Source organism: Ascidiella aspersa, chromosome 3 (genome assembly GCF_963924565.1).
Source record: "Ascidiella aspersa chromosome 3, kaAscAspe10.2, whole genome shotgun sequence".
In the NCBI taxonomy this organism is placed as follows: domain Eukaryota; kingdom Metazoa; phylum Chordata; class Ascidiacea; order Phlebobranchia; family Ascidiidae; genus Ascidiella; species Ascidiella aspersa.
Genome location: NC_139449.1, coordinates 16,252,882 through 16,280,032, shown reverse-complemented (window position 1 = coordinate 16,280,032; position 27,151 = coordinate 16,252,882). Strand labels below are relative to the sequence as shown.

The window sequence follows — 27,151 nt, the reverse complement described above, 5'->3', positions numbered from 1 at the left end:
TGTTGTGGGTTGTTTGTGAATGGATCGCCTAAATTCTGGCAATGGAACTTGGGAACATATCGACTGACCGACAAATAGATTAGGATTTAAGTCGAATGAAAACGTGAGTGATTCACCTTTCATCCCAAGTCTACCATCGTCAAAAGTCTATTCGGATTCTCCAGGGCTGTCTTTTAATACTTCCTGATAAATCAAATCGTTGCTATCCTGCATATAGTGTATATCGCCCATTTTTCTATCGCATTCGTTTTGTTAAGCCTTTACATTATTAAAAAAGTAATGGTTGGATCTCGCCTATCCTTGACGTTGTGATGCCACAATCTAAACAAGTAAATGCATTAGGAGCAAAGTGACCAGAACATTCAAATAAGTGGTTCCATGCGACGTCGCCCGAAACTAAATGGCTTGGGACGGCCCAGGCGAGTAGCAGCTCAATAAAATACGGACAAGTGAAAGACGCGCACATTCTCCTGCAGCGCAGTTTTCTTGTAAAAAAAAGGGCGTCAACGAAAAATTAACACCTGTAACATATAAACAGTTATTCACACTAACTATAATCTGTCCAAGTCGAGCAACATGTTGGTTTTTGTACAATCAACGCAGTTGCAAAACACGACATTTAGTACAACACAAATATTATTCGGAATGACGTCAATGTTATAGTACGACAAAAATGTTCACCGGTCAGCCACCGTTTCCTATCAAAACTTAAACAAAGCAATAAACATGTGCTTACCGGCAGTGTCAAGCCAAGCAGTTCCAATTGTCGGCAGTTTTTTTTACATTAAAAAGTTACAACACAAAATAATTTTTAACTTCCGTTTGCAGAGCAAAGTAAATAACCCGGGAGCTAGCAGAGATTTAAGTAGCATGTCGAGTACAAAAGGTTTGACTATTTAAAGCATATAAGGGCCCCATATGGACCCCCAAAAGGCCGGTCTTAAGTTATGAATTTGGTGGTTTAGAAAGGGGGGCTGTTGAAAAAAACCCAAAATTTCGGTTTAAATATCACGCCGAGTACATCGATCAAACCTATCTTAAATGTTGTGCCACATATCAGTTGTCAAGAAATGGCCGATCTTAAGTGCGGGAAATGGTGCAAAACCCATTTAAGACCACCCTTTATGGGGTCACCATGTCACGTTTAAATATCATTTCGAGTACATTAATGAAACTGGACAAAAAGAAACTTTATATCCTACTGTAACAGTAATGGTTAAGTCTTAAGTTAAGTCGCTCAACACTTCGTCAGGAATTCTCAATCGACTATATACATGTCGACCAGTGCCTTTCAGCCGTTTATATTTCAGCCGTTTATATTCCTCAGCGCTTTCACCTCCGGGTATCGCGTCGCGTAATCCACCAACGTAAGTATGTATCTGTGTCCCTATTCACTTGGAGGATGCATAGGGCCAATGAGATCCACAGCAACTCGCCGGATGCAGAGAGACCCTCATCACACTGCCTTTTTCCGCCGTCCTCTGACAAATGTAGCACGATCGACAAAATCGTTTTACGTCGTCACGCATGCCAGACCAAAAGTTCCTTCAGATACTATCGAGTGTTTTTTTAATACCCTTATGCCCGGTCATAATGGAATCATGGGCAACCTTAATAATGCTTTTTTTAGATTAACTTGGCACAACAAGTTGTTTCATCCATTCTCCTCTGCTGTGTTTCGGGTATTGAAATATTCGTATAGCAGCCCGTCTTCTTCTACAAATTTGGTTGCTTGTTCCCTCTTAACCACTACGTCCGCTTCCTCCTTTAGTTTAACAATTGACGTGTCTTCTCTCTGTGCCCTTTCTAATTCGGCCTTGTCCGTTACAGGCCATTCATCATATTTTGGCACCATTAGCGGTTTCTCTTTATCTTTCTCAGGTCTCTATTAAAAACGCGTTTGGACAGCATTCGCTTCTTCCCACAATGGATCGGGGTCTTCCTCTCCTCTAGCGCCCTGAATGTTTCCGATTTACAGATCATGCAAAGGATCGGGTAGACATAGAGCTTCTACCTCGCCCGTCCAATATGGTGTATTGACCTTTATCTTTGCCACCCCGGCAGACACGACAGAGCTGTTGGCCAGCTTGATGAGGCCTGGCCTGTCAATAATTTGGTCATCTTGAACAAATTTTCTATCAACCAGAATGCCTGTTCAACCGGGTCTCTTGATACCGTCACCGTTTTATCGCCAACTAAACCTTTCGACAGAGGCAAGTTATATCCGTGATCCGCCTGTGTAACATTCATCGGTGTGCATGCGGTCGGTTTTAAGATTCTCGTCGGCCTCGGCGGCATTGCGCTCGAATTGCAACCCTTGGCTAGATGCCCTATCTTATCGCATATAAAGCACCTTCTCGTGGGTCTGTTGTCAGTATTATAATTTTGACAATTTTCACACTGACACACGTCCTGGGCCAACTCATGGTTGTGTGCCGCCTGGAACTGCTTAGCAACACTGGGTATAACTATAGAGACTCCAAGGACTTCAGTGGCTGTTCCTTTCGGTAAGTAGACAACTCTTTAGGACACTTTAGGACAAATTGCTCTTTGACGAATAGCTCACTCACATCGACCCAGTCGAAAGTTGCGCCCGATAGCTTTACCCACTTCTGCAGGTAATTCTGAGACGCACCGCAAACTGGGAAGGACTCTCACCCTTTTCAGGTTTTGAACTGCGAAACTTACTACGGTTACTTCTTCGTTTAAATCGTAACAGTTCACTAAAGCTTGCTTGAGTTGATCGTAGTCCACAGCGTCAGCGTATGGAATTCTTGAGTATACAACCGATGCTCGATCATGCAGAAGGGCGCTTAGTGTAGTCGCCCACTCTAACTCATCCCACTTGCAGGTTACAGCAAAGCGATCGAAGCGTAGCAGATAGCTATCCAACTCGTCCTGTTATTCCCTGTCTCGCGCCTCGGGTTTCGTTTGCTTTTCTTTCATGAACTTCGCGAAATCGACTCCAGTCAAGCTTGCTTGACAACTTCAGCAATCTTTTCCATCTCGTTTTCTTGCTTCACCACCATATAAAACTAGGTCAACAGCCAACACAGTTCAATAGAATAAATCCCGGCACGCCCCCAATTGTCGCAAACTTTTAGGCCAGATATCCTAAAGTTGCTTTTCTGTGATGACAAACCTAAAACTGGTAAAGCAAAAACTGTAGATGTTTCCTTAGCTTAGTTTATGTAGAATCCTATGCCACGCCTTGCCACAAATTCACGTCAAAACAACAGGTTAATGCAGATCAGCTGGTCTCACCATTTGATATCACAATAGGAATATCACGTCACAATGGTCAATGACAGATGGCAGAGTAACGCAATGTTTGGGATTGTAAAGTAGTTTTACAGGTATAACGCAATTTGTGACATTAACTATGCGGTTATTGATAACTTCATATAAACGTATGTATTATATGTATAATACTAGATAGTGATCGTAATGTACATGGTATTTATCTGACTGTTTCTTGTGTTTGATTCCTATATTTAACGCTATCAAAAATAAACATAGCGTCCTCTATCGGCATTTATGAGAAGGTACATGTGCTACATTTAACCCGGTCTTAAATGTATTTTGCACCAAAACCTCAACTTAAGACTTACCATTCCTGTTAAAGTAGGATATAAAGTTTCTTTTCACCCAGTTTCATTAATGTACTCGAAATGATATTTAAACGTGACATGGTGACCCCCTATAGGGTGATCTTAAATGGGTTTTGCACCATTTCCCGCACTTAAGATCGGCCATTTATTGACCACTGATATGTGGCGCAACATTTAAGATAGGTTTGATCGATGTACTCGACATGATATTTAAACCGAAATTTTGGGTTTTTTTCAACAGCCCCCCTTTCTAAACGCACCAAATTCATAACTTTAGACCGGCCTTTTGGGGGTCCATGTGGGGCCCTTATATGCTCTAAGTCTAAATAGTCAAACCTTTTGTACTCGACATGCTATTTAAATCTCTGCTAGTTTCCGGACTAAAACCATTCATTACAAAACACTGTGTTAAACTAGGAATAATAAGTGCTCTCCGACAAACCTGTAAACGTAACAATGACAAAAGTAAGCATAGTGATTGTTACGTTTTGGGGCAACATTCCCAGCATCCGTACAAAACATTGGTAAATAAACAAGAGGCGAGAAATCTAATAGTTGTTTCTTTTTAACATTAAGGTACAATTTAATATATGTATGGTATAAAAACCTTTCTTTCTAGTGGATACATAGGAAATTTTTTTTTGTACCAAATATGTGCATTTTTTCCCATGTTTGCGTGGGCAATAAAGTTGTAAAAAAGGACAAGCCACCATGATTTACACTGGTTATTTAAAATAATGGCAAAACAAAAATAAATCAGGATTTCAGCAAAATAATGAGGACATGAGACCAAAGAAAACATGCCACCAACAGGTATTCCATGAGAGTCTTGCTTAATTTGACCTAAACACATATTTGGATAGTAATAATTACAATGGAACTCAATCTCTCCTAAAGAGTTTTTGTTATGCAAAGCTACAAAAATTTGGAAGAGGCTATTTACTCAGCCAATGAAGTAGTTTAATTGGATATATAATCTTGGGTGTATGAGTACCGGAGCCGGGCAAATAGCTAATAGGCGCTTTCTGAGGCTTCTACCCAGATAACAAAGTGATTTAAGCGACGTTGGTTGCAACATATAAAAAACAGAGTATTGAATATGGTGTTAAGTTGTTTTTAAGCTGATTTTTTAGCTATACAAAGCAACTGAATGGCTTTTTGCAGAAAAAAAAAAAATTATTTGTTAAAGATTAGAAAGCAGACTATGGTGCAAAATTTTATTTGGGTACATAAATAAATGGGTCATTCCATTGCTACTGGTACAGTGGTGGCACCATATGTCATAGATTTTTTTTAACTTTTATATGTATAATCTCCCTGCAATTCTATGAAAAGTGATACCAATTTTACCGAAATTGGTCAAGTACTTTTTGAGATATCAGCGACTGAAAATTGGCCCTTTTTAGGCTTTTTCGTGATCGCTCATGCATAAAATTTCATTGCTTTGTAATAGATTGCGAAAAAGCTTTATGACGCACTATTATAATGTATAATTATGAAATGTGATTGTCTGGTGATTCCAGGAAGTCAAAAAAACTTATAGAAGTCTGCTGGTACAGCAATGCACACTAGAAGCCAATACATAGACCAATAATTTCAATCAATGTATGGCGAAAATTGCCAATAATTTTAATGATTTGCGACTGAAAACTTTATGCACAATCAGCGCACAATACTACTTATACTAACAGAGAAGGATTCTATACGATGACAAAGAGAAATATACTATACAATGTTAAGTACAAGTATATATGTATATTGGAAGACACCTCATATTCAAGTAACATACTACCAAGAGCTTAAATCTTTCGCAATGTTATTGCAAAGCACCGCCCTTCCTTCAGTTACACAATAATAACTGCACCACATGTTCCAACTAACCCTTATTACTAAGAAATACCTAATAATACATCTAAAGATCTATCACTTATTAAGGTTGAAAATTTGATGGAAATAAACTTTGGTTTGATTATAAATCATGACTGAAACTAGCTGCAATTCACTCTGCTTCAAGTTACAAAAACTTATAAAGATGTGTGAGAGTCACACCACTTTTCAAAAAACAGGCTTCCATCAGACTTGGAGATTTGGTATTGTCCTCTTGATGTTAACAAAACATGACATGCAATCTGGCACAAAACATGGTCCAATGGAAAAAATATTGGTCTTGCCTTTGAGGCCAGTAATATGATTGAGCAGGTCTTTTTGGATGCATGCAGTAACAACTTGACTATATACCATCATCTTTAGCAATAGAGAGTATGCAGCCCATGTACCAGTCATGCTCATATACAAACTTGTGAAACATAAGCAACAGGAGAAAGCATTGGCATTTAAGGTGGTGTAGTGCTTTTACAAATTTTAGATTGCGCAGCAAATTCAAGGTCACAACTTGTCCTTATGTCATATAACTCTTTCATTCAGTGGTTCAAATAGTGGAGTATAGTACCTTTTAAAGTCGGTCCAGACTAAAACCTATCTTGCAAATGGGAAGAAACTGATTTCATGTCCTTCGGAATCACTTCAAAACTAATAGTTGAAAAAGTTTGGCAACAAAAACACATATTACTGGCCTCAAAAGCAGGACCAATACTTTTTTCCATTTGATCATGTTTTGTGCCACATTGCATGTCATGTTTTGTTAACATTAAGAGGACAATACCACATCTCCAAGTCTGATGGAAGCCTGATTTTAAAAAAGTGGTGTGACTGGTCCCACACATCTTTATAAGTTTTTGTAACTTGAGGCAGTATGAATTGCAGCTAGTTTCAGTCCTGATTTGACATCACACCGAAGCTTATTTCCACCAACTTTCAACCTTAATGAGTGTTAGATCTTTGGATGTATTATTAATTAGTACTTAGTAATAATGGCTGTTTAGAACATACTGTACAGTTAATATTGTGAACTCAGGGGTCGGGAACCTGAGTTATGTATGGTTCTTTTGGTAAGGCCATATGGCTCTTTTGATAAAAGAATCTTGCTTGCAGATAAGTGTAAGCTATCATTTCTCAGCATGATCTGAATAAAATTGCAATCCCACAACCGCTTTCCTAACTCTATATTTTCTTTTTATTACTCATAGTAGCAAATTTTTTTCCTTCTTCTAGTGAATCTCTTTATATTCGAAAGGCCCAATTCTTTTAACCGAACTCCGTAATCAAATTTGTGCAAACCTAACTAATTAAATTTAATGCACATTATGTTCTGTCCTTTAAATGAGAACAAAATAAATAGCCTTGCACAATTTACTAGTTTTTGAAGCTAGATGTTTGTGGCTAAAAAAAAAAGCTAGATGTTTGTGGCTCTCATGAAAACACAAAAGAATATTTGACTATTATGGCTCCCTTAGTTAAAAAGGTTCCTGCCTCTGGTGTAACTGAATGAGGGGCAGTGCTTTGCAATAACATTGCTAAAGATTTAAGCTCTTGGTAGTCTGTTACTTGAATATGAGATGTCTTCCAATATACATATATACTTGTACTTAACATCGTATAATATCTTTCTCTTTGTCATCGTATAGAATCCTCCTCTGTGTTAGTATAAGTAGTATTGTGCGCTGACTGTGCATAAAGTTTTCAGTCGCAAAACATTACAATTAATAGCAATTTTGCCATACATTGATTAAAATTATTGGTCTATGTATTGGCTTCTAGTGTGCATTGCTGTACCAGCAGAAGTTTTTTGACTTCTTGGAAGCACCAGACAATCACATTTCATAATTATACATTATAATAGTGCGTCATAAAGCTTTTTCGCAATCTGTTACAAAGCAATGAAATTTTGTAATTTCTACTCAAATATCCCACTTCATATTTGGAAGCTAGAAAGCCAACAAAATTACCTTTCATTTAAGCTAAGTTGCAGAAAAATCGAAGTAGAGTATTTTTCGCTATAACCAATCAAAGTTTTGTCATGCATGACTGATCACAAATAGTCATGTGTGAAACTAGCCACTTGGTGGCCTGTAGTGATACAAAAACAAACAACAATATATCTTTTTAGAATCTGCTTACTTTGAAGAACTGATATGCATTGGAATTTTTTAGTTACCATTTAAAACACTTTCATAATAGGTCAAACAAAATTTGCAGTTAAATTTATGCATGAGCGATCACGAAAAAGCCTAAAAAGGGCCAATTTTCAGTCGCTGATATCTCAAAAAGTACTTGACCAATTTCGGTAAAATTGGTATCACTGTTCATAGAATTGCAGGGAGATTATACATATAAAATTTAAAAAAAATCTATGACATAGGGTGCCACCACTGTACCAGTAGCAATGGAATGACCCAAATAGCTTTTTAATATGATGTTGCTGCCAGGCATTTTTTCTATTGTACAATTGTTCTTTCTTATATTGCCCTGAAGAAGATTGCCCGAATAGGTGGTTAAAACGTTGGCACTTCAATAAAATTTTGCCAAATGAACAATTGTACAATTGAAATAGCTTTTGCTTATTAAATTAGTGTTATATTGTCATAAAACTAGGCTAAAAGGTTTAAAAACCACTACTTTAGTACATTAGTTTCAATGGTAATATTATTTATCAATTCATGTCAAAACCCTTTCAACAACAAATAATGATTAAGAAAACTCTGTTACACCTTTCTTTCGCAAGTCTGCAAATATAAGGTGGCTTTGGTGATGAACAAAAGAGGCAAAGCAAAATCCAATTATTCCCAAAACATGGTGAATTTGCAAGGTTCCGAATTCAACATCTTCCAGGGGCAATTGTTCAGCAATTAAAGTTGGTGGCTAAAACATTTACAAGGTGGTATATTACAACTACACAACAATGTAACACATATGTACATTTACTTACCAGCATAAAGTAGTAGAGAAACCCCCATGCATATTGAACAAGATTAATTTTTCCTTTGCTTGAAAACACACTTATCATTAAACACTCATATAGTCTTTTATATGTGTGAATAGTGAGCAGAGTTAATACAATAATGATAGATAATTTATCACCTGAAAAGAAAGATAAGATTGAAAACTAAAATTTGAAATAACTTACTGGTACTAATGTTCACTCAAAAAACTTCAGTGTAAACTTATTATATACAATATATTTTATGCACAAATGAATATAATATATGTATTAAAAACAGTGGCTGACCAATTTTGTTCTCTGTTTTCTTTAATAAAAATATGTCAGCCAACCAGTTGAAAGCAAAAGCGTTGAACGAGATTCCCAAAAGTAAAACACTGCAACTGGTGTTCCATACTGATGCGAATACATAGTAGTGAGTAAAGAATCTGTATAAAATAACACAAATATTGACAAAACGGTATATTCCATTTAAATTATTTAAAACTGTTCGCCTTACCTTTTAGGAATGTCAAAACTATGACTTACTGACTGTGTCTTGCCATAAATAACAAAATACCTTGCGGCTTTAGCAAATCTGTTACTTGAATTAGGTTGTATATAGACATTAGTAAGATAAATCATAAGCAAAAGGAAAGACATCACAGACCAAACAATGTTCATAATTGTCAATGGAAAGAGACTAATGTAACTATATTTGTCAGTCATTATGAATTTTACTAAATTTATACTGGTTAAAAAACAGTTAATTAGTATTTACTTAAAGATCACTAGACCAGTGCTCCAGAACCAGTGAGGCATGGGGTTCTAAACAAGCAAGCCTGCTCTCTCCAAAGGTCAAAATTTCTCATTTTTTACCTCAAAAAATAACCGCCATAGCCATCATTGATCGTGCTTTGATTTAAAGATTTTAGGAGTGGAAAACACAGACTTACAAACGTAAATGAGTCAAAACATGAAACGTAAGCAGCCAGTTCGATATCCGGGTATTTTTTCATTCACACATGTGTCCAAAACACAAAGTCTGTCGCTTCCGTAAAAAACGATTCCGTGATACCCTGTCACCGATTCCGTGACACCCTGTCACAGATTTGGTGACACCCTGTCACCGATTTAATGACACCCTGTTACCGATTTCGGTTTAACAAATACGAAAAATTTTGCGCTTCGCGCGAACTTGTCATTCATATACCACAAATTGGGGGGAACTCAGATTATTTGCAGTAGGCTATATAGCTTTTGCATTGTATGTCATAACACTTTTTTAAAACACGATTACGCAGTGTTAAATTTTTGCGCTTCGTTCGACATTTTACGTTGTTTCTGTACAGCCTTACAACTGTGAAGGGGGTAGGCAGAAAAAAGGTTAAAAACCACTGCACTTAACTATTATACGCTTACAGTCACTTCAACTATTAATTATGCAAATAACTAAACTACGCGCATTGCGGTTTTTGCTAAATATTATAACAATGATTTATGTCGCGCAATACACAACCAAGTCCGCACTGATTATAGGCAATAAACCAAAAAATGTTATTACATCTTCGGCCTCACGATTAAACTATACTTTTACCCTGGAGTTTAAATACGGAAATACTATTTTTTCGTCCGTTTTACCCAAAGAGATTATAAGTTATAATCTCTTTGGTTTTACCTAAATCTAACTTATATCCGGTTTACTTCAAACTATTTAACTTATAGGAAATGTGCATTCTATGGCTTCTTGCGTCGTGTGACTTATACACTGTACAATCCAATTTCTGTTATATTAGACCAGTGCTTCTCAGCCTTTTTTCGCGGCGACCCAAATATTAAGCGTAAGTATGACAACTAAGCTTTGGCGACCCAATTGTTTTTTCTTGTAAGCAAACAACAAATAGACATTAGCATAAAGAATTTCGAATTTGAAAAATTATTATTAGGACATCCTTTGTATTGCTTCCTAAATTTTCCAAATTGAGAAATTAACAGGTGTTTTTAAAATTAATTCTTTGTAGCGTACTTTGTATCGTCATCCTAAAAAAGTCATCCCCCAACCCCAACCAACATGTTGGATCCTCCTCTGTTTTCTTAGGTTTTACGTAATTTCCCTTAAATACCTCTTTGCCAACTACTTTGCGTAAACAATATAAACAATTATTTAAACGGACGGACGGTTCTATCTCATGCAACAAAACAGATTCGCAATCCCGTTCCCATCCGCCAGCTTCCATTTCTTAGTTGTTTGCAGATTCCAACGCCTTCCATGCTCGCACTGACACTGTTCGTCGGTCCTTTGTTTTTTGCCACTTCTCAGCTATCTTTTGTGCTTCCTCGTCAGTGAGCTGCTCCGGACCGTTCATCGAAATGTTGATGAGAGCATTCAGGGTGATAACTAGTAGCCTATTTCGTTGCTTGGTTTTAACACGACATAGAGTCGAAAATCCTCGCTCTGGCCAGGCGTTTGCTAGAGGAATTGACAATGCAATGCAGCAAAGTCGATGCAGCTCTGGAAACATTTGCTGGAATACGTTGTCTCGAGCAATTTTGCTGCAGACATCACCGAGATCTTGGCAGAACTCAAATTCTGGCATTGTCATTCTATCTTTCAACGTTTGATAGTCATTTAGTACTTTCAAGGTTTGTTCAGCAGGAACAATGTCAAATCTTCTGATAAGCAGCGAGAGATCATCATTCCCATAAAGCTGGCGCTGAGGGGTATCAAGAGGAATCTCATTAGCATCAAAGATTCGAAAAGCAGAGAGTATCTCAGGCTCAGGGAAACCTTCTTCGAGATTACAGAGCATTGCCTCACAGTATGTTTCTGTCGTGAATCGCAGCAGTTTAAAATCATCTTCAAGAAGTGTATTTTGAGATCTTGGTAAAACTTTTGAAATCTTCTCCCAGTCAAGTTTTAGGCTGTTTAAAACCTGATCTGAATTGGCAATGCTCCTAATCTCTTTTTTGCATATTGAAAGTGCTGATTGCATGTGAGAAAATTGAAAACTATTTTGAAACAACAATGATAACTTGTTGAGATGGACCAAAGCAGCATTCAGCAAGTAAAGGGAGAAGAGAAAGCGTTTGGAGCAAATTAAATGAAGAATACCAACTGCTGTGCAATCTTTCTTCTCGGTACCTTCTCGGTTCGGTACCAGTTCGACTTCTTGGAAACAAATAAGCAATTAGAATAAACTTTTGATTTATAAAAGCTTCTGAGTAGTTAGGAACAAGTTAATTTAATATTTTTTATGTGTTGACTAGGGTGCACTTGAGACTGTTTATGAATGACTTGACTTAAGTATTTTGGACCAAATGACTTGACCTGACTTAATTATTTCCGATAAATTACTTAATTTAAACGATTATATTTTCATGAAATACCTTTTGGTAAAATTTACTTGCTTTACCGAATTTGCTGTTAAACAGTTTGCTCGCTATATGTTACGTTTTGTTGTTGTTTGCTAATTATAATATCGCTAAGGATCCGATAAGTTTATCAACTTTAATAATTTTAAATTTTATTTTGATGTCAATGACTTAAATTGTACTTGACTTGATGTTGTTCGTAAATGATTTCACTTGGATTTAAGCTTTTTTGCAAAGGACTCGTCTTGGATTTTCCAACATTGCTTGCACCTATAACAGTGCGCTCCAGCATACTGTCAATCATTTATCAACCTTCTTAAATGTAACCTTCAGTAACCCTAATAACCTAACGTGAATGTAAAAATAGCCAGCATCTGACCTGGATAAATTTATTGCACGCATTTACTGCATTCGCAACACTGTATTGTATTGAGGCTAAAAGGCAGAATGAAAATTGTAGTTGCTCTTATTTTGTTTGTTGGGAACTTTTCGTTTTTGATAAGTCTGGTTGCATGCCAAAATGTGCCACCTGTAAGTATAGGCTACATAAATTTAATTAGATTGTGCTTTTATTTTGCAAGTTAATAAAATATACTTGAAATAAGGTATTGTTATATAGTTTGTACATTCCTTTTTGGTTTATTTGGTATCTAAAATTTCATACTAGATGCTGCTATGTTTAGTATACAGAGACATGTCGCCATGAGATGTACTCGAATAAAGCTCGATCAACAGGAATGCCAGCCAGCTATAAAGTTGATTTGGATGCGGATCCCTTCATACGTTGGAACAAAGTAGTGGGAGATAAATCAGAGCAAGTAAGATTTGCACAAAGTTGCCTCATACCGTGCCTCTTATAAAAATTAGTATAAAATTATCAAAAGTGTTTTAAATAGTTATAGGAAAGTGTACACTAAACAGTAACTTGATATAATTGTGTTAATGTGAGCACTAAATCTTTTTATTGGCACACGAATCTACTAAAAAAAATAACATGAAATATGTCATGTACTCCCCAAAATATTTTAAGTTTGTTTAAATTCAAATAATTAAACTTTTGACACCAAACTGGGCATAAGGTACAAACAAGCCCTTTCCATTGTTCAGAGTCTTGAGCAGCATGTTGCTCTGCTTTCCCATATTAGACACACCATGGCCAGAGGTCGTGAATTCGCACCCCACTGCAGGCTAGTTGTTTTTCTAGCCTGTCCCGTTTGCATCATTGATTGACAGATTCGGTGAGTCTGCTATAGCTCGGGGTACTAATGATACGTAAGCCGCAATCGTTGGTCAAAAAGCAGCTTCAGAAGGGCTAGACAACAGTTATAAACACTCATATGGGTGTGCATCTTTTAATCCATCTACATTCATTTATCCCCAAGCAGGGGCGCCCGCAGATAATTATCCAGAGGGACGATGAATATATACACACAATTTAACTTAAATATTACACTTATAAACTATAAAAATAATCTCTTTTTGAAATTCCAAAGGGGGGCCCACTTGCAAACTGTATGGTGAAATCTATTGAAAAGCTGCTCTGTGGCCCCAGGATCTACCTACCCCTTGATGTTCAATCTAGTACCCCAAAGGGGTACGAGTACGCCCGGTTGGGAATATCTGCCTTAGTCCGACTCAGACAATGCGCGATTTCGTCGAGTACCGAAGCCGGCTCAGACTCTCCAGCCTGTATTTCTCCAATTTACGTAAATATGGTGGATAATAATCAGCAATCCACTTATAGGGGTGTCATATAATTCATTCACTCACAAACATGGTTGGAAAATACTCACCATATGTTATTCCGCATTTATAATTTGAAGCTGGCAGCCATATTAGTTTCAAAATTTGAAACTGCGCATGCGCACGTCGAACACGGGACCCGGGTAGTTTTAGTTGGTCTTACTCGAGTCCCGAGTCCGACTGCAGCAAAACTAACCGACTCCGTCGAGTCATGAGTCCCGAGTCCGACTCTGACTCCCTGGTTGTTAGCCCCGCCGTAACCTTGCTTGGTAAACTTGCAGTAAAAGGTCTAGAACCATAGTCTGCCTCCTACCACGAACAAGGTGGTACCTGTTAGGAGTGATTGTTTACATTAATTGTGTTAATAATTGATATGTTAAGTGTTTCGGGTGCTCTGTGTAGTAATATAGTGTTCCGTTTAAGGTCGACTGGTATTCCGCAAGAAATTTAATAATTTGACTAATGTTCGTTGGAACTCCAGCCAAAAGTCTGTGATTTGACACGAAGTATACTTATGGCTGTTGTTTTATGAAAGTAATTATCCACTAACAATCACTTTGAAAGTTCTATCGTGATAAGTTTTATGTTTCTGTTAACAATATTAGTCGATGTGGAATTATAGGATTTTAATTGCGTGAGCCAGTTACCACTTAAGTATACAATACAGCCCGATTATCAATTTTTGCTCATCGAAGCAGGTCGAAATATTGTTGTTGTGTTCTTTCTTTTTAACACATAAAGTATGTTGTGGGTCACAAAGGTTGAAAACACCCGTTTACTCTTATATAAACCAAGTTAGCTGTTAAAATAATTTCAACTATAAGTTTTATTTGCTCCAATCCGTTAAAAAAATACACAAAAATATCGGCACAGAGTAAAATTCCTGTACACAAGGGTGCCGCGGCAACCCGGCTAGGAACCACTGGCTTACAGTCATAAATGAGATTAAAAACTTTTGTTTGTAAATATGAAAGTTTTATTCTTCTGTTTCTTTACTTAAGTGAAAGCATAAGGCTGTATTGATGTCATAATTGAACTCGAACTAAAACGAAATGGCGAAACTCGGGACTCGAGTTAAACCATACTCGAGACTACCGGAGTCCGGAACCCTGGATCCAACGTTCGCTTGCGCATTTTAAGTTCAGAAGCGATAAGGCGGCACACTGTAAATCGAATTGTTGGAATAGCAATAGGGAAATACAGGACAATGGATTTGAAGCCGGACACGGACTCCACGGAAATTGGTAATTTCGCTAAAATCGGACTCGGGAGCACGTCACGTCCAAAAAAATTATCAATGAATAGCAAGATATAACTACTTAGAGGATTAAATTGAATGTTAATTTTTTTTTATTGAATTTCAATTTATAACCTTTGAAATTAATACCTTTGTGTTTTGACCTACCCTACGTTGTATCGACTCGCGCTTTCAGCCCAATTATTACAAAATATCGCCTACCAAAAAAAGTTTTACAACAAAAAATACCAAGGAAAGCCATTCTCCCACCTCCCATAGTGATTTAGGTTTACATTCCTGCCAAATAACCCACATTTTTCGTTTAAATGGTTCACAGTCGTTACGCGATGTTTGCCTCCAGTCTTGTTTACTTTTATCTTTAGTTGTCCACATTTTATTAGGACATTCTTTATACCTCCAGGGTCAACTGATTTTATAACAATTTTATGTTTTTTATGATCATTTTTATATCGTGTTACAATGATAACAGGTGAAAAATATAGTTGGCAAATTTGTTTTGTCTTTGAGTTAGCATCTAGATAACAAGAGCAACAGTGAAATATGTATACCAACTACAACCGTTGATCTCTCTGCAACGACAAAATGGGATCTAAACTAGTTCCATTTCGTTTTAGATAAAAGTTCTCATCAACCAAGTTTTAAAGATTCTAAATGGTATTTCTCCAAAACTTGTCGACGTTTTAATTCAAAAGTTGGTAAGTAGACTATCTTAATCCGGAGTAAAAGTTATTTCAAAAGTTTTTTTTGCGTTTCGCGCGAACGGGTGTTTTATCATCTTCTTAAATGTATTTATACGCGGCTTCCAATTTCCGCACAAGTTTAGCCGGGCATAGAAAACTTAGTAAGATTACATTTTTCACGACGTACCTTTGCACCACCTAGTCCCTTTAACAAAATCCTAGCTGCGAGTTGTTCATAAATTTAAAACGTTTTAGCCAGAAATCATCGGGGATTTACCAGCCCCTTACGACCAGGAAATAAAGGGAATTGCTAAAGCCACCGGCATGCCTGAAGCGGAAATCCTAATTTTCAATATATTCTATGAAGCAACCTCGTTCTGCACTTCAATAGTCACCCAGAAATCTAATGGTTTGAGTGTTTTTTTTTTTACGTTAAACCTAAAGACACTGCGTAATATTTTTGTAGTACCTTAACGAAAACGTGCGCATCAATGTTAAAATGTCAGGGCTAAATATCTTTTAAAAAAACATAGATAATATTGTCCTCTTAATATTTTGTTTAAAGATGCGTAAATAAAAATATACAGCAGCAATCGACCAGTAACTTGAAAACGCAATATATTTTGGATTGTTGTTAAACACTTGTTATGAAAAAATGTTTATTTTAAAAATACGAAAGCGTTTTTTTTTCTTTAGGAGCTCTGTTTCATGCAAGGAACATGGACTTCGGAGAATTTTTCGGGTAACGCAATTTGTCGTTCGGATAACACAAATATGTACAATGTTTTATCACTTTAATTTGAAAAATCATTTTTCTAAACCTAATTTTTACCAATAATAATAAGCGGAAACATTTTCGTATTTTTCCCTGCCTATTGAAATTCCGACTCGTACGTCAGTATTGCATTGAATATATGATAATGAAAATCCCCTTGACTCTTGCAAGATAAATGTCGACCTTAATTCCTGATCAGTAATAGCGGAATACTCTAGCCAATCAGAAATTTAGGTCAGAGTTGCGTTGCCGCTTCTCTCGACCTGTGCTTGTTGTGTTTGGACAGGGGTTCTACATGTTGGATGTTACCACAATTTTATGATTTTTATATTTAATTTATTTATTTTACTTTGTTATATTTATCTTTTAATGTATCTGACTAATTCTTATCCTGCTGTGTTTGTTTATTCAGATATACTGACGATGCCTTTGCTGGCGAAATATATATCTTTTAACGTCTATAAAAAGTGTCTGACCTAAATTACTATAGCTTTGCTAGAGTGTTCTGTTATAATCGTACGTCAGTAAAGTTTTTTTTATACAAATATAACATTTTGTGAAATTTGTCTTTACCTTGTGCATCCATCTATTTGTTGCGAACCCTCAGCAGAGTCGCGTCCCAAGTTTGCAAAGTTCTTCCGTACATAGATTGTACATTGTGTTATTTATTAACTGCACGGAATTATAATGCAAATATTTAATTTTTATTGTTTTGTGGACACTTGTGTGCTTACGGAAAGGGTGAACAACCTCGTTTAATTCGTAGTTGGGATTTACATAACCACACCTGGCCTATGACTGAACACCTCCGCAACGTAGTGGTTGAAATAGAATTCGTTCGAAACGGAACTGCCGCATACAAAGCGGTTACTTTTGCTGGCTACGTCGGAATATTTACAGGCATAAAGCAGGTGTGTTCACTCAGTGAATTAGGAATTATAATAATACTATACTGCAAAAAACCTTTGTGTAGTAAAGTCATGATTCATGTGTCTCTCATTAATTCTCTAGTTTTAATTTTTCAGGGTAAATTCCATTATTGCCATGTCTTACTTCAACTTTGACTTAAGTGAAACCTGTTTATTAGATACTGAAGTTAAGCTTTTTAACATTAAGATAATATATTTTAGAATGTATTCACGTTGTCTGTAAACTCAAGATCCAGCAAAAACCCTGGCATTTTGGGAGTCCTGGAATGGATTTTAGGAGGGCGTTCAGGATATTGGACTACTTTTCTAACACGTGATGCGTTCGAGAAAGCGCTAACGTAAGATAGCATCATAAGCTTTAACGAAATCATTGGTTCCTAAACTGCTTCTAACTGAACTTTGAAGTTCGTTAACTGATTTTAAGATTATTTACAACTGGACGATTTTTTCAAGACTAAAATACTATTTTGTTTTAAGTAGGCCATAAAATTATACTCGTGGGCATTTCTGTTGCGGGCCGCACATTTTGCTGTGAATTTGCGCGAAAACAAAAAGATGCATTTTTTGCAAACTACGTTATTAAGATAGGCAAATATGATAATATTTGTGACATGGTCTCTATAACAATAACCTGTTTTTATCCGTACGGCGTACCGACAATACTTATTTTACCCGAACGCCGTTCCGAACCGTTCAGGATAACTTGGGAATATAACTCTTTTTTTCCGTGACAGTAAGCAATGGTTAAATAAGCCCCATACTGTTTCGCGTTTTTAAAACCATATGTCAGTGTTTCGTGGAATGAAATAGGTGTGGAAATCGCTAAAAAATACCTCCTTCTCCATCTATTGCATAAAACTTTCTTTTCTAAAATAAACGAACATCCTAAAAACAGGCAGCACCTTCTATTCTGGCCTAACTGAAGCTTTTTTTGTTTTAGTTACGACGAGGCATTGCACATGTTGGTCAATAAAGAAATTTTAGCCCCAGTTTATTTTATTGTTGGAGGAGCAAAACCAGGTGAAGGGGCTGTCATTTCACGGGATCGGGAAAAAGCTGCTGATGTGATGAAACTTGGAACAGCACAAAGTAGAAAATAATAAGGAAGAAAAATTTTACAGTTTTCTGCAAAATTTTCATACACGCCTATACAACACATGACTATTTAGTTTTTAAGTTCACTACTTTGGTTTGTAAGTAACCTTCCGAAAATAATTTAAATAGGATATTCTTGCTTCTAATCAGAATATTTACAAATAAAAATTTCGCCGTATTGCTGCAGGCATTTTCATTGTTTGTAAGGAGCAAGCAAGTCTTCCGAATGCCAAAATAATCTAGTTAAAAAAAGATTTTTATATTTTACGTTTTTAAGTACGTTATTTTGGAATGCCAATATTAGCTTGCATTTTTACAGAAACTATTGAAGTCTGTATTTATACGGCTAAATTTATATCTCTCTTTATAGTAAGGAATGATTTATGCTTTGCATCTGTTTTTCATTAAACACCCTAAATTAAAAAATACATGAGCATTTTTTCAGACCCCTGGTACGTACTACAAACCAACTACGACAATTGGGAAGAACCTCCATTTTTTGATGATAGAAGGACTTCTGGAAAGAAATGTATGAACGAAGTTGGTCCGAAAGTAAGCTTTCAGTAACTTTCGATTTAGTTCCGGTAATAAATAACTCGTCTTGGATTGCTTTATACAGGAGCGGATCCAAGGGGGATAACCTAGTTCAGGCTGGTCCAGAATTGACAGCGTCCGGGGTCAAAAAATGATTTGCCAATGTTTTGCTGACCCCACACAATAGGCTATAAACACCTATGTTTTCTGTACTTGTCTAGAAATGTCCTGTTCCGCTTTCTTCGGTTATATTGGCGTATTAATCGCTATGAAGTATAAACACATAGAAGGGCTACCTAAAACTATTTCCTCAGATGTGTGTATAATTGTTATCTAGCCCTATAAAAGTCTCTATAAAAATCCAACGATAACGGCATAATATATCGTGGAACGATGGGATCGTTCAGCTGGCTAGCTGTAGTGTATAGGATGCAGCAGGCAATGGCGTTATGGTTTTTTTTCGGCTTGCTCCCCTCAGAGGCAGAGAACTTTATTTGGTAAAGAGATGGTCCTGTTATAGGGGTCATGAGTTCGAAATCTTCTATCCTGTACATCTGGTTTGGAGTTTATTATAAATTGTTTAATATTCCGACTGTTTGGATTCATTCTCTCCAGATATTATCAAAGCGCGTTAAATCCTAATTTCGTCGACTTAAGATTTTATTGCGAAACATGTCGGCTAGACGTGCCACAGTGTAACCAGCAAATATTTTTTTAATCTGTATTAAGAATATCAAAGCACATAGAGAAATAGGTAGCATTCTTACTTAGTAAGATTACTGCGTCTTATTGCAATCTCCAACTATTATGAACATTTATAATCGCATAGTTTAAACTTGCCTGCGTTAACCTAGGGTAGTTTTTTATAGGGTAGTTAATACAAACGTAATTTGTTTATTTAACAATAAAAACGTAAATGATTGATAACTATGATGTTTCTAGAAACTTATAAAGTTTAAAGATCAATAATTTGTGTAATTTTTTGCAGAATATAGATTTCCCGGCGTTATATGATGTACTGTCGACCAAGCCAAATCTAAATCAGGTAACAGTAGAAACATAAATTATTTGATACCCGATCGTTCTACCTAGGTAAATAAATTTTTTCTATTTTTTAAAAGGCAACTGTGTACACAACGTTGATGCAAGTTAACAACTTTACTTTTGACACCTACATACGAAATTGTCCACAGCCATGCTATTTGTGGTGAAGAAATTGTTTCGACTGTTTATAGAAATAACTGAAGTTGTTCTGAACTACTTTTTTTGATTAACCGTGATTATACTTGATTCAGGTGTCATTTAAACGGATTGAGTTTTTAACTCTATTTTTGTTTTTATATATCACAAAATTAGTAATGTGAATGCTTTCTGTGAAACACTGCGCTGATCAACTGTCAAATAGAAAAATAAATTAAATACTAAAAATGTGAAACTCTGTGTGAAAAAAAAATTATTATAACAACAGGTTATGCTGCAAGTATACAGATTTAGAATTAATAATTTCAAGATTAATATATGTTTCCGAGCTTTATTTATAATATTTGTAAATCTACCATTTGTATTTTGTAAATCTACCATTTGTAATAATATTTTGTAAATCTACCATTTAGTTTGCAAAAAATATAGTTTCAGAGCCTGCGCAATAGCTACAATTATTAATTTTGGTGGTCACTTTTAAGGGGACCATTAAAGCTAGCAATAGACTTAAAACGTCATTTAATAACAGGGACGCAGAAAAACGAATGTGTTTTCAAACATCCTCATCGTACGATTGAATTAGAATAACAAGCTTTTAAGATTGTCTAAACATGTTATGTTCTACCACATTTTTAAGAGGCAAAAGTCAAACAAAAACGCTTAGCTAAAAAACATTTGCTTCTGTCCTAAACAACATATATAAAGTTAAGTGGGCCACTTCTGAGGGTTTGGCGGGTTACATTTGGCCGCGCATCGCAGATTGGCCGTCCTTGCGTTAGGTTAGAGCAGTGTTTCTTAACCTTTTTTACTTGGTGGCGCACGTAGAGACATTTGAAAACGCCGCGGCGCACCTTGCGAGCGAAGCGAGTGCGAAATTTTTGAGGTGTACCGGTATTTCTTTTAAATTGCTTGCAATTTTTGGTTATATATAGGCTTTATAGTTGCATATCTTTAAAGGGACTCTAGCCTTGAGACCAAAATAAGAACAAAAGCAACTTCGGAAAAAAAGACAGTTAGAAAAAAGGCGAAAATAGGACTAATACCTAATAGTCGTAAAAATAACGAAATCGAAATCAGATGAAAATTGCCGAAATATTGCCTATATAACCTCTTATCTAACCCCAAGCCCCACTTATAACTATCATTAACTTCCCTAATATTTTCAACCCTAACCCGAATGCTAACACCACAAACTACCCGCCCATAAGCCCAAACAGGGGCAAACAATCCAGGGCTGAAACAGCGGCGCCCAAATGTCGATTGTTTAGGTCTCATGTAGACTATTTTAGATCTACTTCTGTCGTGATTATTACTTCGAAGTTGGAGTTATTATATGTCGGTGGTCTTAATAATATGGTATTATAGATTATCTGATTTAGATGCTGTTGCTTTGAAGGTCTTATTGTGCTTTGTGCTTAAAAGTACTGTGGAATCAATGAGCTAAGCTTAATAGGAAAGTAAAAAATAAGTTTTACATATCACAAAATTTTTCCTTTTGCTCGCGGCGCACCTGGCAACCTTCCTGGGTTAGAGGGTTAGTAGAAATCATAACGAGTTGGTCACATCGCAAAGATCACGTCATGTTGTAATATTGTACTTATTTATGTTATCTTAGTAAAACTTTGTCTCCACAGCTTTACGGGAACACATGAAATAGCAGTCGATTCGCGCGAAGCTTTAGTTAATGCACTAAATCAGTGCTTCCCATCAGTTCGCGACCCACTTTCAATGCAAGTTTTATTGTGCGATTCACAATGAGATATTGGACCAAACGAATGAAAAACAAATGAATAAGAAATCTAAAAACTATCCATTTTGTGACTATAAAATAAATCAAACAAAATTAGAGAGTTCAAATAAATTACATTAACCCTTGTTTAGCAATAATTTAATATGCAACTATAATTGGAAATAATATTAACAGTTACATAAAACCTGCATCTTTACTACTGGCGTATGTACTAAAATAGTTAATGCGACACAACACATCTATTGTTAGGTATTTGTTACATTGTTGGCTGTTGCCTAAATGATAATGCAATAATTGCCCGATCTAATGAAAAACTGTAACATTTAGAAATGCTTTGCGACCCACCTGAAATATCTTCGAGACCCATCAGTTGGGAAGCACTGCACTAAATGTAGCACACCATAAGTCAATTAAAGTAGTGCACAAATATCCAACAAAATCTTTATTGGTAGTAGGTACCGGCTCATCAGTTATCACGTTTACTTCATGCAAAACAAGGTTTTCGTAAATTCGTCTATGTCTATTTTATTGTAATTTTTTACAGATGCTCTTTCACCACAGGATTCATGAATATTAAAATAAGTATTGTATTTGCCAGTGGCACATCCAGCAATACTTTAGGAGGGCTGGCAGGGAACCAGGGGATCGAGGATGTTTGTTTAGGAATATTTAGAGATAACAAAATTACGTCATAACTGACGTCGCAAGACAAGCAACCTTCAAAAACCTTCAGCGCTGGTCCACTTGTGCATTTGTAATTCGATACAATGATAATAATTCAAGGCGTTATAGATTCGCCGGTAAAGTGCCCAGATATGGTCGAAAAAATATTGATTAAGTAGGCAAAAGTTGCCATTTTTAAAGAGTCTGAATATATTTTAGGGATGAGTAGGCAACAGAGCGGTCGCATGATAAAATATCCTTATTTGGGGTTTAAAAAAATCCAATTTATCAAGATAGGATATGTGAGCACACAATTAAGAATCGCGAACTATTTGCTCATTTGCATTTATCAAACTGTTTTTGTCATTTTGTGAGGGCCATTGGCCTCACAGCTGTATCTGCACAGAAATCACGTAAAAATTGCGGTTGTGTTAAACATATACGTCTCCAAAAATGCATTTCAGTTTCATAATCCCGAATTATAATCAAACACTCCACTGCTGTGGTCCTTTAAGCTTGCTTTTCCTGTTTAGATAGAAAAAACATACACAGCACGAATGATGAAAAACGATTGGAGAAAGTAATTTGCAGCAAATCATGTATTACGTCACAATCGTCAATGCAGATTTGATCTGTTTACTTGCTTTTAGCTACAAACATCAACCTAAAAATGCCCAATTAATAATGCTCAAACTGTTGTAACAAAAAAGGGAAGCTATTTTAGTTTTAATTTGAGAATTATGTAAGTGCGCGAAAGAAAATTCTTACTGCGCAATTTGTCTGGTGTGGCTGCGCAATTGCGCAGTTGTGCACCTTAAAAGAAACCCTGTTCGCCACATACAAAAGGTACAACAAAAATACGGGATAAATTGTCATGTATTTGAATAGGGTCTTTATATCCTAGAATATGATACCTTGATATTTGATAAGCGTAAAACATTAGCGCGAATGCATTTATTTAGGTTGGCATAACATTCACTAGCACGGCGCAGGATAAAGAAAACGTCAAACCGAGCTAAATCGAACTTATTTGCACCGTGGTAGTTAAAGTCCAAACAAATAGAAAGTTTACTTTTTTGTACAACGCAAACGAATCGTAAAGTTTGTATCTTCTAACGAACTTTAAAAGTAATCGCTAGCTATTTGTTCTACAATTTGTGTAATTCGCCAAACAAATTTGTGTAATTCGCCAAACAAATTTGTATCCGATGTCATCCTGATGTTTTTTAACCTCAAAACATTGACTCTAATACCGCATAATGTGAAACATCTCATCTTTTAAGTTCTATTGTGTATAAACTTTAACTTAATTATGACTGGTTCCCCAAAAAACGATCTTGTGCATCGGGTGTTTTGCAGGTATATTTGTTTAAACGTGCAAACAGGCTTCAATTTAAGACATAACGGTGACGCTACAAAGCTGTGCGCAGTATTGTTCGTGCGCTTTAATAGGAAGTTGCCTGGCCTGCGTACCATCCATCGATTCGACGATTTAAAACTTTGCTGTGATTTATTAAGTTTCTGTTCGGGCAGCAAATAGTGTATGTTACACCACGGGAAGTTATCGGTGAACGCCAGTGGTAAAGCGGTGCTGGCTGCAATGTTATCAAATGGTTGATCACGCGAACTCTTGACAAAAAGCTAAACGCTGTACGGAGATGGTTTTCAAAACAACACAAGAGTTAGAAAAGTTTTCAGGGAGTTTGACCTATGGAGACAGGCAACTGATTAATGTAATTTCTTGTCATAGTTTTATTGAAAATCATATTTTTTTCGTTATATCTAGAAGCTTGTATTATGATTAAGAAAACAAGTTCCAAGGACGAAATATTATCGTTTAAGGACCACCTCTGTAATAAAATCGGGGCAACTAGCTAAACCGCCAATTAAAGTGACAAGGATACATGCGTTGAGACATGTAATGCTCTGTCTAACACGCTTATTGTCACTTTAAAACCGTCGAACGCGCCTCTGACAGCTAACGACTATATGTGCTATCGTTAAGCGTTTGTACACCCATTGATGACCATTAAACGAAATATTGCCATACTAAATAACATCAGTCACTAAGGTTAGTGGATGTACGATGGACCATTGAACTGTTTTTGAGCAAATCGAACTTCCCGTCAATGGCGTGATGCCATCCGCATTTGAATGACGATGGGTAGAAATTAATTAGAATAACTGTGACATTTAGTGTCGCGGTTGTCGCGCAATCTCTACTGCAATGTGTTTGCGTTCATCTAAGAATTGTTGATGTTGATAACTATCTATGTTTGTTAATCCAAGTTTCTTAGGAATAGCGGCCAAACTGTCTGATTTTATTCGGATGCAATGATTGATAGTTATTTTGTAGCATGGAACTTTATTTTTTAACCGACTTTTGCAGAAGTGTATATCAATTAAGCAGTTTCTGTTTGTCAGGGGTTTACAGAACGATTATTCCGAAGATTGTTACAACAAGCCTTTGAAGCCTAACACCGTTTAAAAACTTTCTCTAGTAAACACTGTGGAAAAAATATAAAGTTCTTGCTGTTCTGCCTTATTTCGATTTTGACAAATGCTTCAAGCAGAAAACGCATATAAAATCAGTTGAGGTAAGGACCAACTGTTCTTATATAGAAATCATACGAAGTGAAATAAAGAGCGTCCAACCCGGTATGATATAGAGTTAACATAGTTTGCTGATTGCATAAAATTGTATGCTTTTTTGCAAATGTAGATCAGTTTTAGTTTAAAAACTCGAATAATAGAGCGAACAGCTCGATGGAAAATTTAATAGCAAGTATTAAAATCTCCCACTGTTTACTATGAAACAAAATACAGTTTGGTATGTTGAGAACTGTTCTAGCGACCGTTTCATAGCCAAAAAGACACAACAAGTGTATACAAATTAAGCAGTTTCTGTATGTCAGGGGGTTTTGCATCCCGTTATTCGTAGATTTACAAAATGAGTATTACGACGCCTGTTTGCAACAAGTCTTTTAAATTTAATAACGTTAAAAACTTATGTAAGAAAATAAGAAAAAGTAATCATTGATTTGTAATAAATATTGTATTAACATATATTAATGTTTTTGTTTATATATGGTAATTAGTATTACCGAAATTTGAAAACACAGTTCTGTACTTGTTTAAAGATTAAACATTTTGTAGCGTTGTAGGGCGTAGCAGAATTTTATTATTTCTGTAGTAACTAAAATAAACTTAAGTTTAAAATTTAGGTCGTTTGGGAGACGAAGTTGTAAACCTGACATCTCGACTTTGTTGTTGTCAAGGGCTTACAGGCAAGCACAGGACAGCCTTGCTAATCCACTTTGGAAAAAATATAGCGAGGCCGCGGGCAAGTAGTGGAGGAGAACATGGTATAAACAAAACACTAATCAAAGCAATTGAATTAGCTAATGTGCCTGAACGTCAGAATAGTTCAATTTAACGTTTTTACCTTACCCTTTTTGGACAGTTTTCAAAGTGAAAATCGAATGTGCGTTTAAGTCGCCTACATTTTGAGACAAACGGCCACCCGCACGAAGCCAATTTCGCATGTCGAAGAAGGCGTTGTGAGTAGATAATTGCAAGGCAACCTCGCATCGCGACATAGTTTTAGAGAATTATCTCCTTATAAAGCCAAGAAGTGCTAGTAAATCTCATTCAACAGTTATATGGTCGCTACCAGACGGTGCGCGTAGGCGTGGTCATGCAGTGCAAAATGCACATCATATGTTTTACAAAGCGCGCCGTACAATTAGTAGCAATAGCGTGATAAACAGTATAGCGCGTTGAAAGTTTTGGCTTAGAAAATTGTTTGTTGTTGTTTTTGAACGTCGTGATTCCATTTGGATTACCGCTAAAACAAAGGCATTTGACTTATTTTATCAATAAGAAACCAACTCGAAACAACTTCGCATATATTCATGGCTCTATGGTACAGCCTTTAAAATATCTCTCTGGAACGGTTGTCTATAATCAGATTGACACTATATATTGCCGGTAGCTTACATAGTGACTATTTAAAATTTGTAGTAAATTAAACAAAATTTAAAACTTCAAGCAAGTGTCCTGCCCGTTTAACGTTTAAACAACAGGAAAAAATGTTTGATTCAAAAAATCCGGCTTGATTGTGACGCTTTTTACGCCACGTCGATAAACAGTATCATTTTAACACAAAATCAATAATTGTGAGGTCATAAACCGTTACTCTGTAACGCCACTCTTAACTCCTGTCAGACAAGTGCCTTTTGGGTCGCAAAGTGCCATCGCATAGTTTGATCTCCAAAATATCGACTCTTTTCAAGCGAATATTGAGTGGGCTTTCGGCATAAAATGAACAATTACACCAATACAGATTTTTTTTGTCAAAAGCTCTTGCTGTTCTGCCTTATGTCGATTTTGACAAATGCTTCAAGCGGAAAACGCATATAAAATTGGTTGAGGTATAAGAGCCAACTGCTTTTTATGTGGAAATCATATGAAGCATAAGATAAAGATATTACAGAGCCTCCAAACCGGTATAATAGAGTTAACATATTTTGCTGATTACATAAAATTGTATGCTTTGTCTTTTTGCCAATATGGATTGGTTTTAGTGTGAAAAACATGAACAATAGATTTTTGCGAACAGTTCGATGGAAAATTTAATAGGAAGTATTAAAATCTCTCACTGTTTACATTGTCTATGAAACAAAAGACAGTTGGGTATGTTGAGAACTGTTCAGGGACCGTTTC

At 36.2% G+C, this 27,151-nt stretch overlaps 2 protein-coding genes and 1 pseudogene across 4 annotated transcripts; 1 reads left to right on the top strand and 2 right to left on the bottom strand.

The window, feature by feature from the left end:
* Window positions 1–1,166: 1,166 nt before the first annotated feature.
* LOC146160413 (uncharacterized) lies at window positions 1,167–3,029 on the bottom strand (annotated as a pseudogene).
* LOC146160412 (polyprenal reductase-like) lies at window positions 2,884–9,823 on the bottom strand. 3 transcript variants are annotated; one of them, XM_083383702.1, is made up of 5 exons: window positions 9,307–9,823; window positions 8,737–8,876; window positions 8,437–8,588; window positions 8,219–8,369; window positions 2,884–4,454 (listed from the first exon to the last, which is right to left on the bottom strand). In XM_083383702.1, the coding sequence occupies exons 1-5, from the start codon at window positions 9,444–9,446 to the stop codon at window positions 4,195–4,197; spliced, it is 843 nt and encodes a 280-aa protein (XP_083239828.1). In that variant the 5' UTR covers window positions 9,447–9,823; the 3' UTR covers window positions 2,884–4,194. The 3 variants fall into 3 exon arrangements, with proteins under 3 accessions (XP_083239828.1, XP_083239827.1, XP_083239829.1); XM_083383701.1 differs by having other exon boundaries at window positions 8,948–9,449; XM_083383703.1 differs by having other exon boundaries at window positions 9,209–9,449.
* Window positions 9,824–12,246: 2,423 nt separating this feature from the next.
* LOC146160411 (acid ceramidase-like) lies at window positions 12,247–20,024 on the top strand. Its single transcript, XM_083384940.1, has 11 exons — window positions 12,247–12,330; window positions 12,483–12,617; window positions 15,415–15,495; window positions 15,736–15,889; window positions 16,177–16,222; window positions 17,022–17,166; window positions 17,386–17,522; window positions 18,125–18,273; window positions 18,725–18,831; window positions 19,802–19,858; window positions 19,935–20,024. The coding sequence occupies exons 1-11, from the start codon at window positions 12,247–12,249 to the stop codon at window positions 20,022–20,024; spliced, it is 1,185 nt and encodes a 394-aa protein (XP_083241066.1).
* The last annotated feature ends 7,127 nt before the right edge of the window (window positions 20,025–27,151 follow it).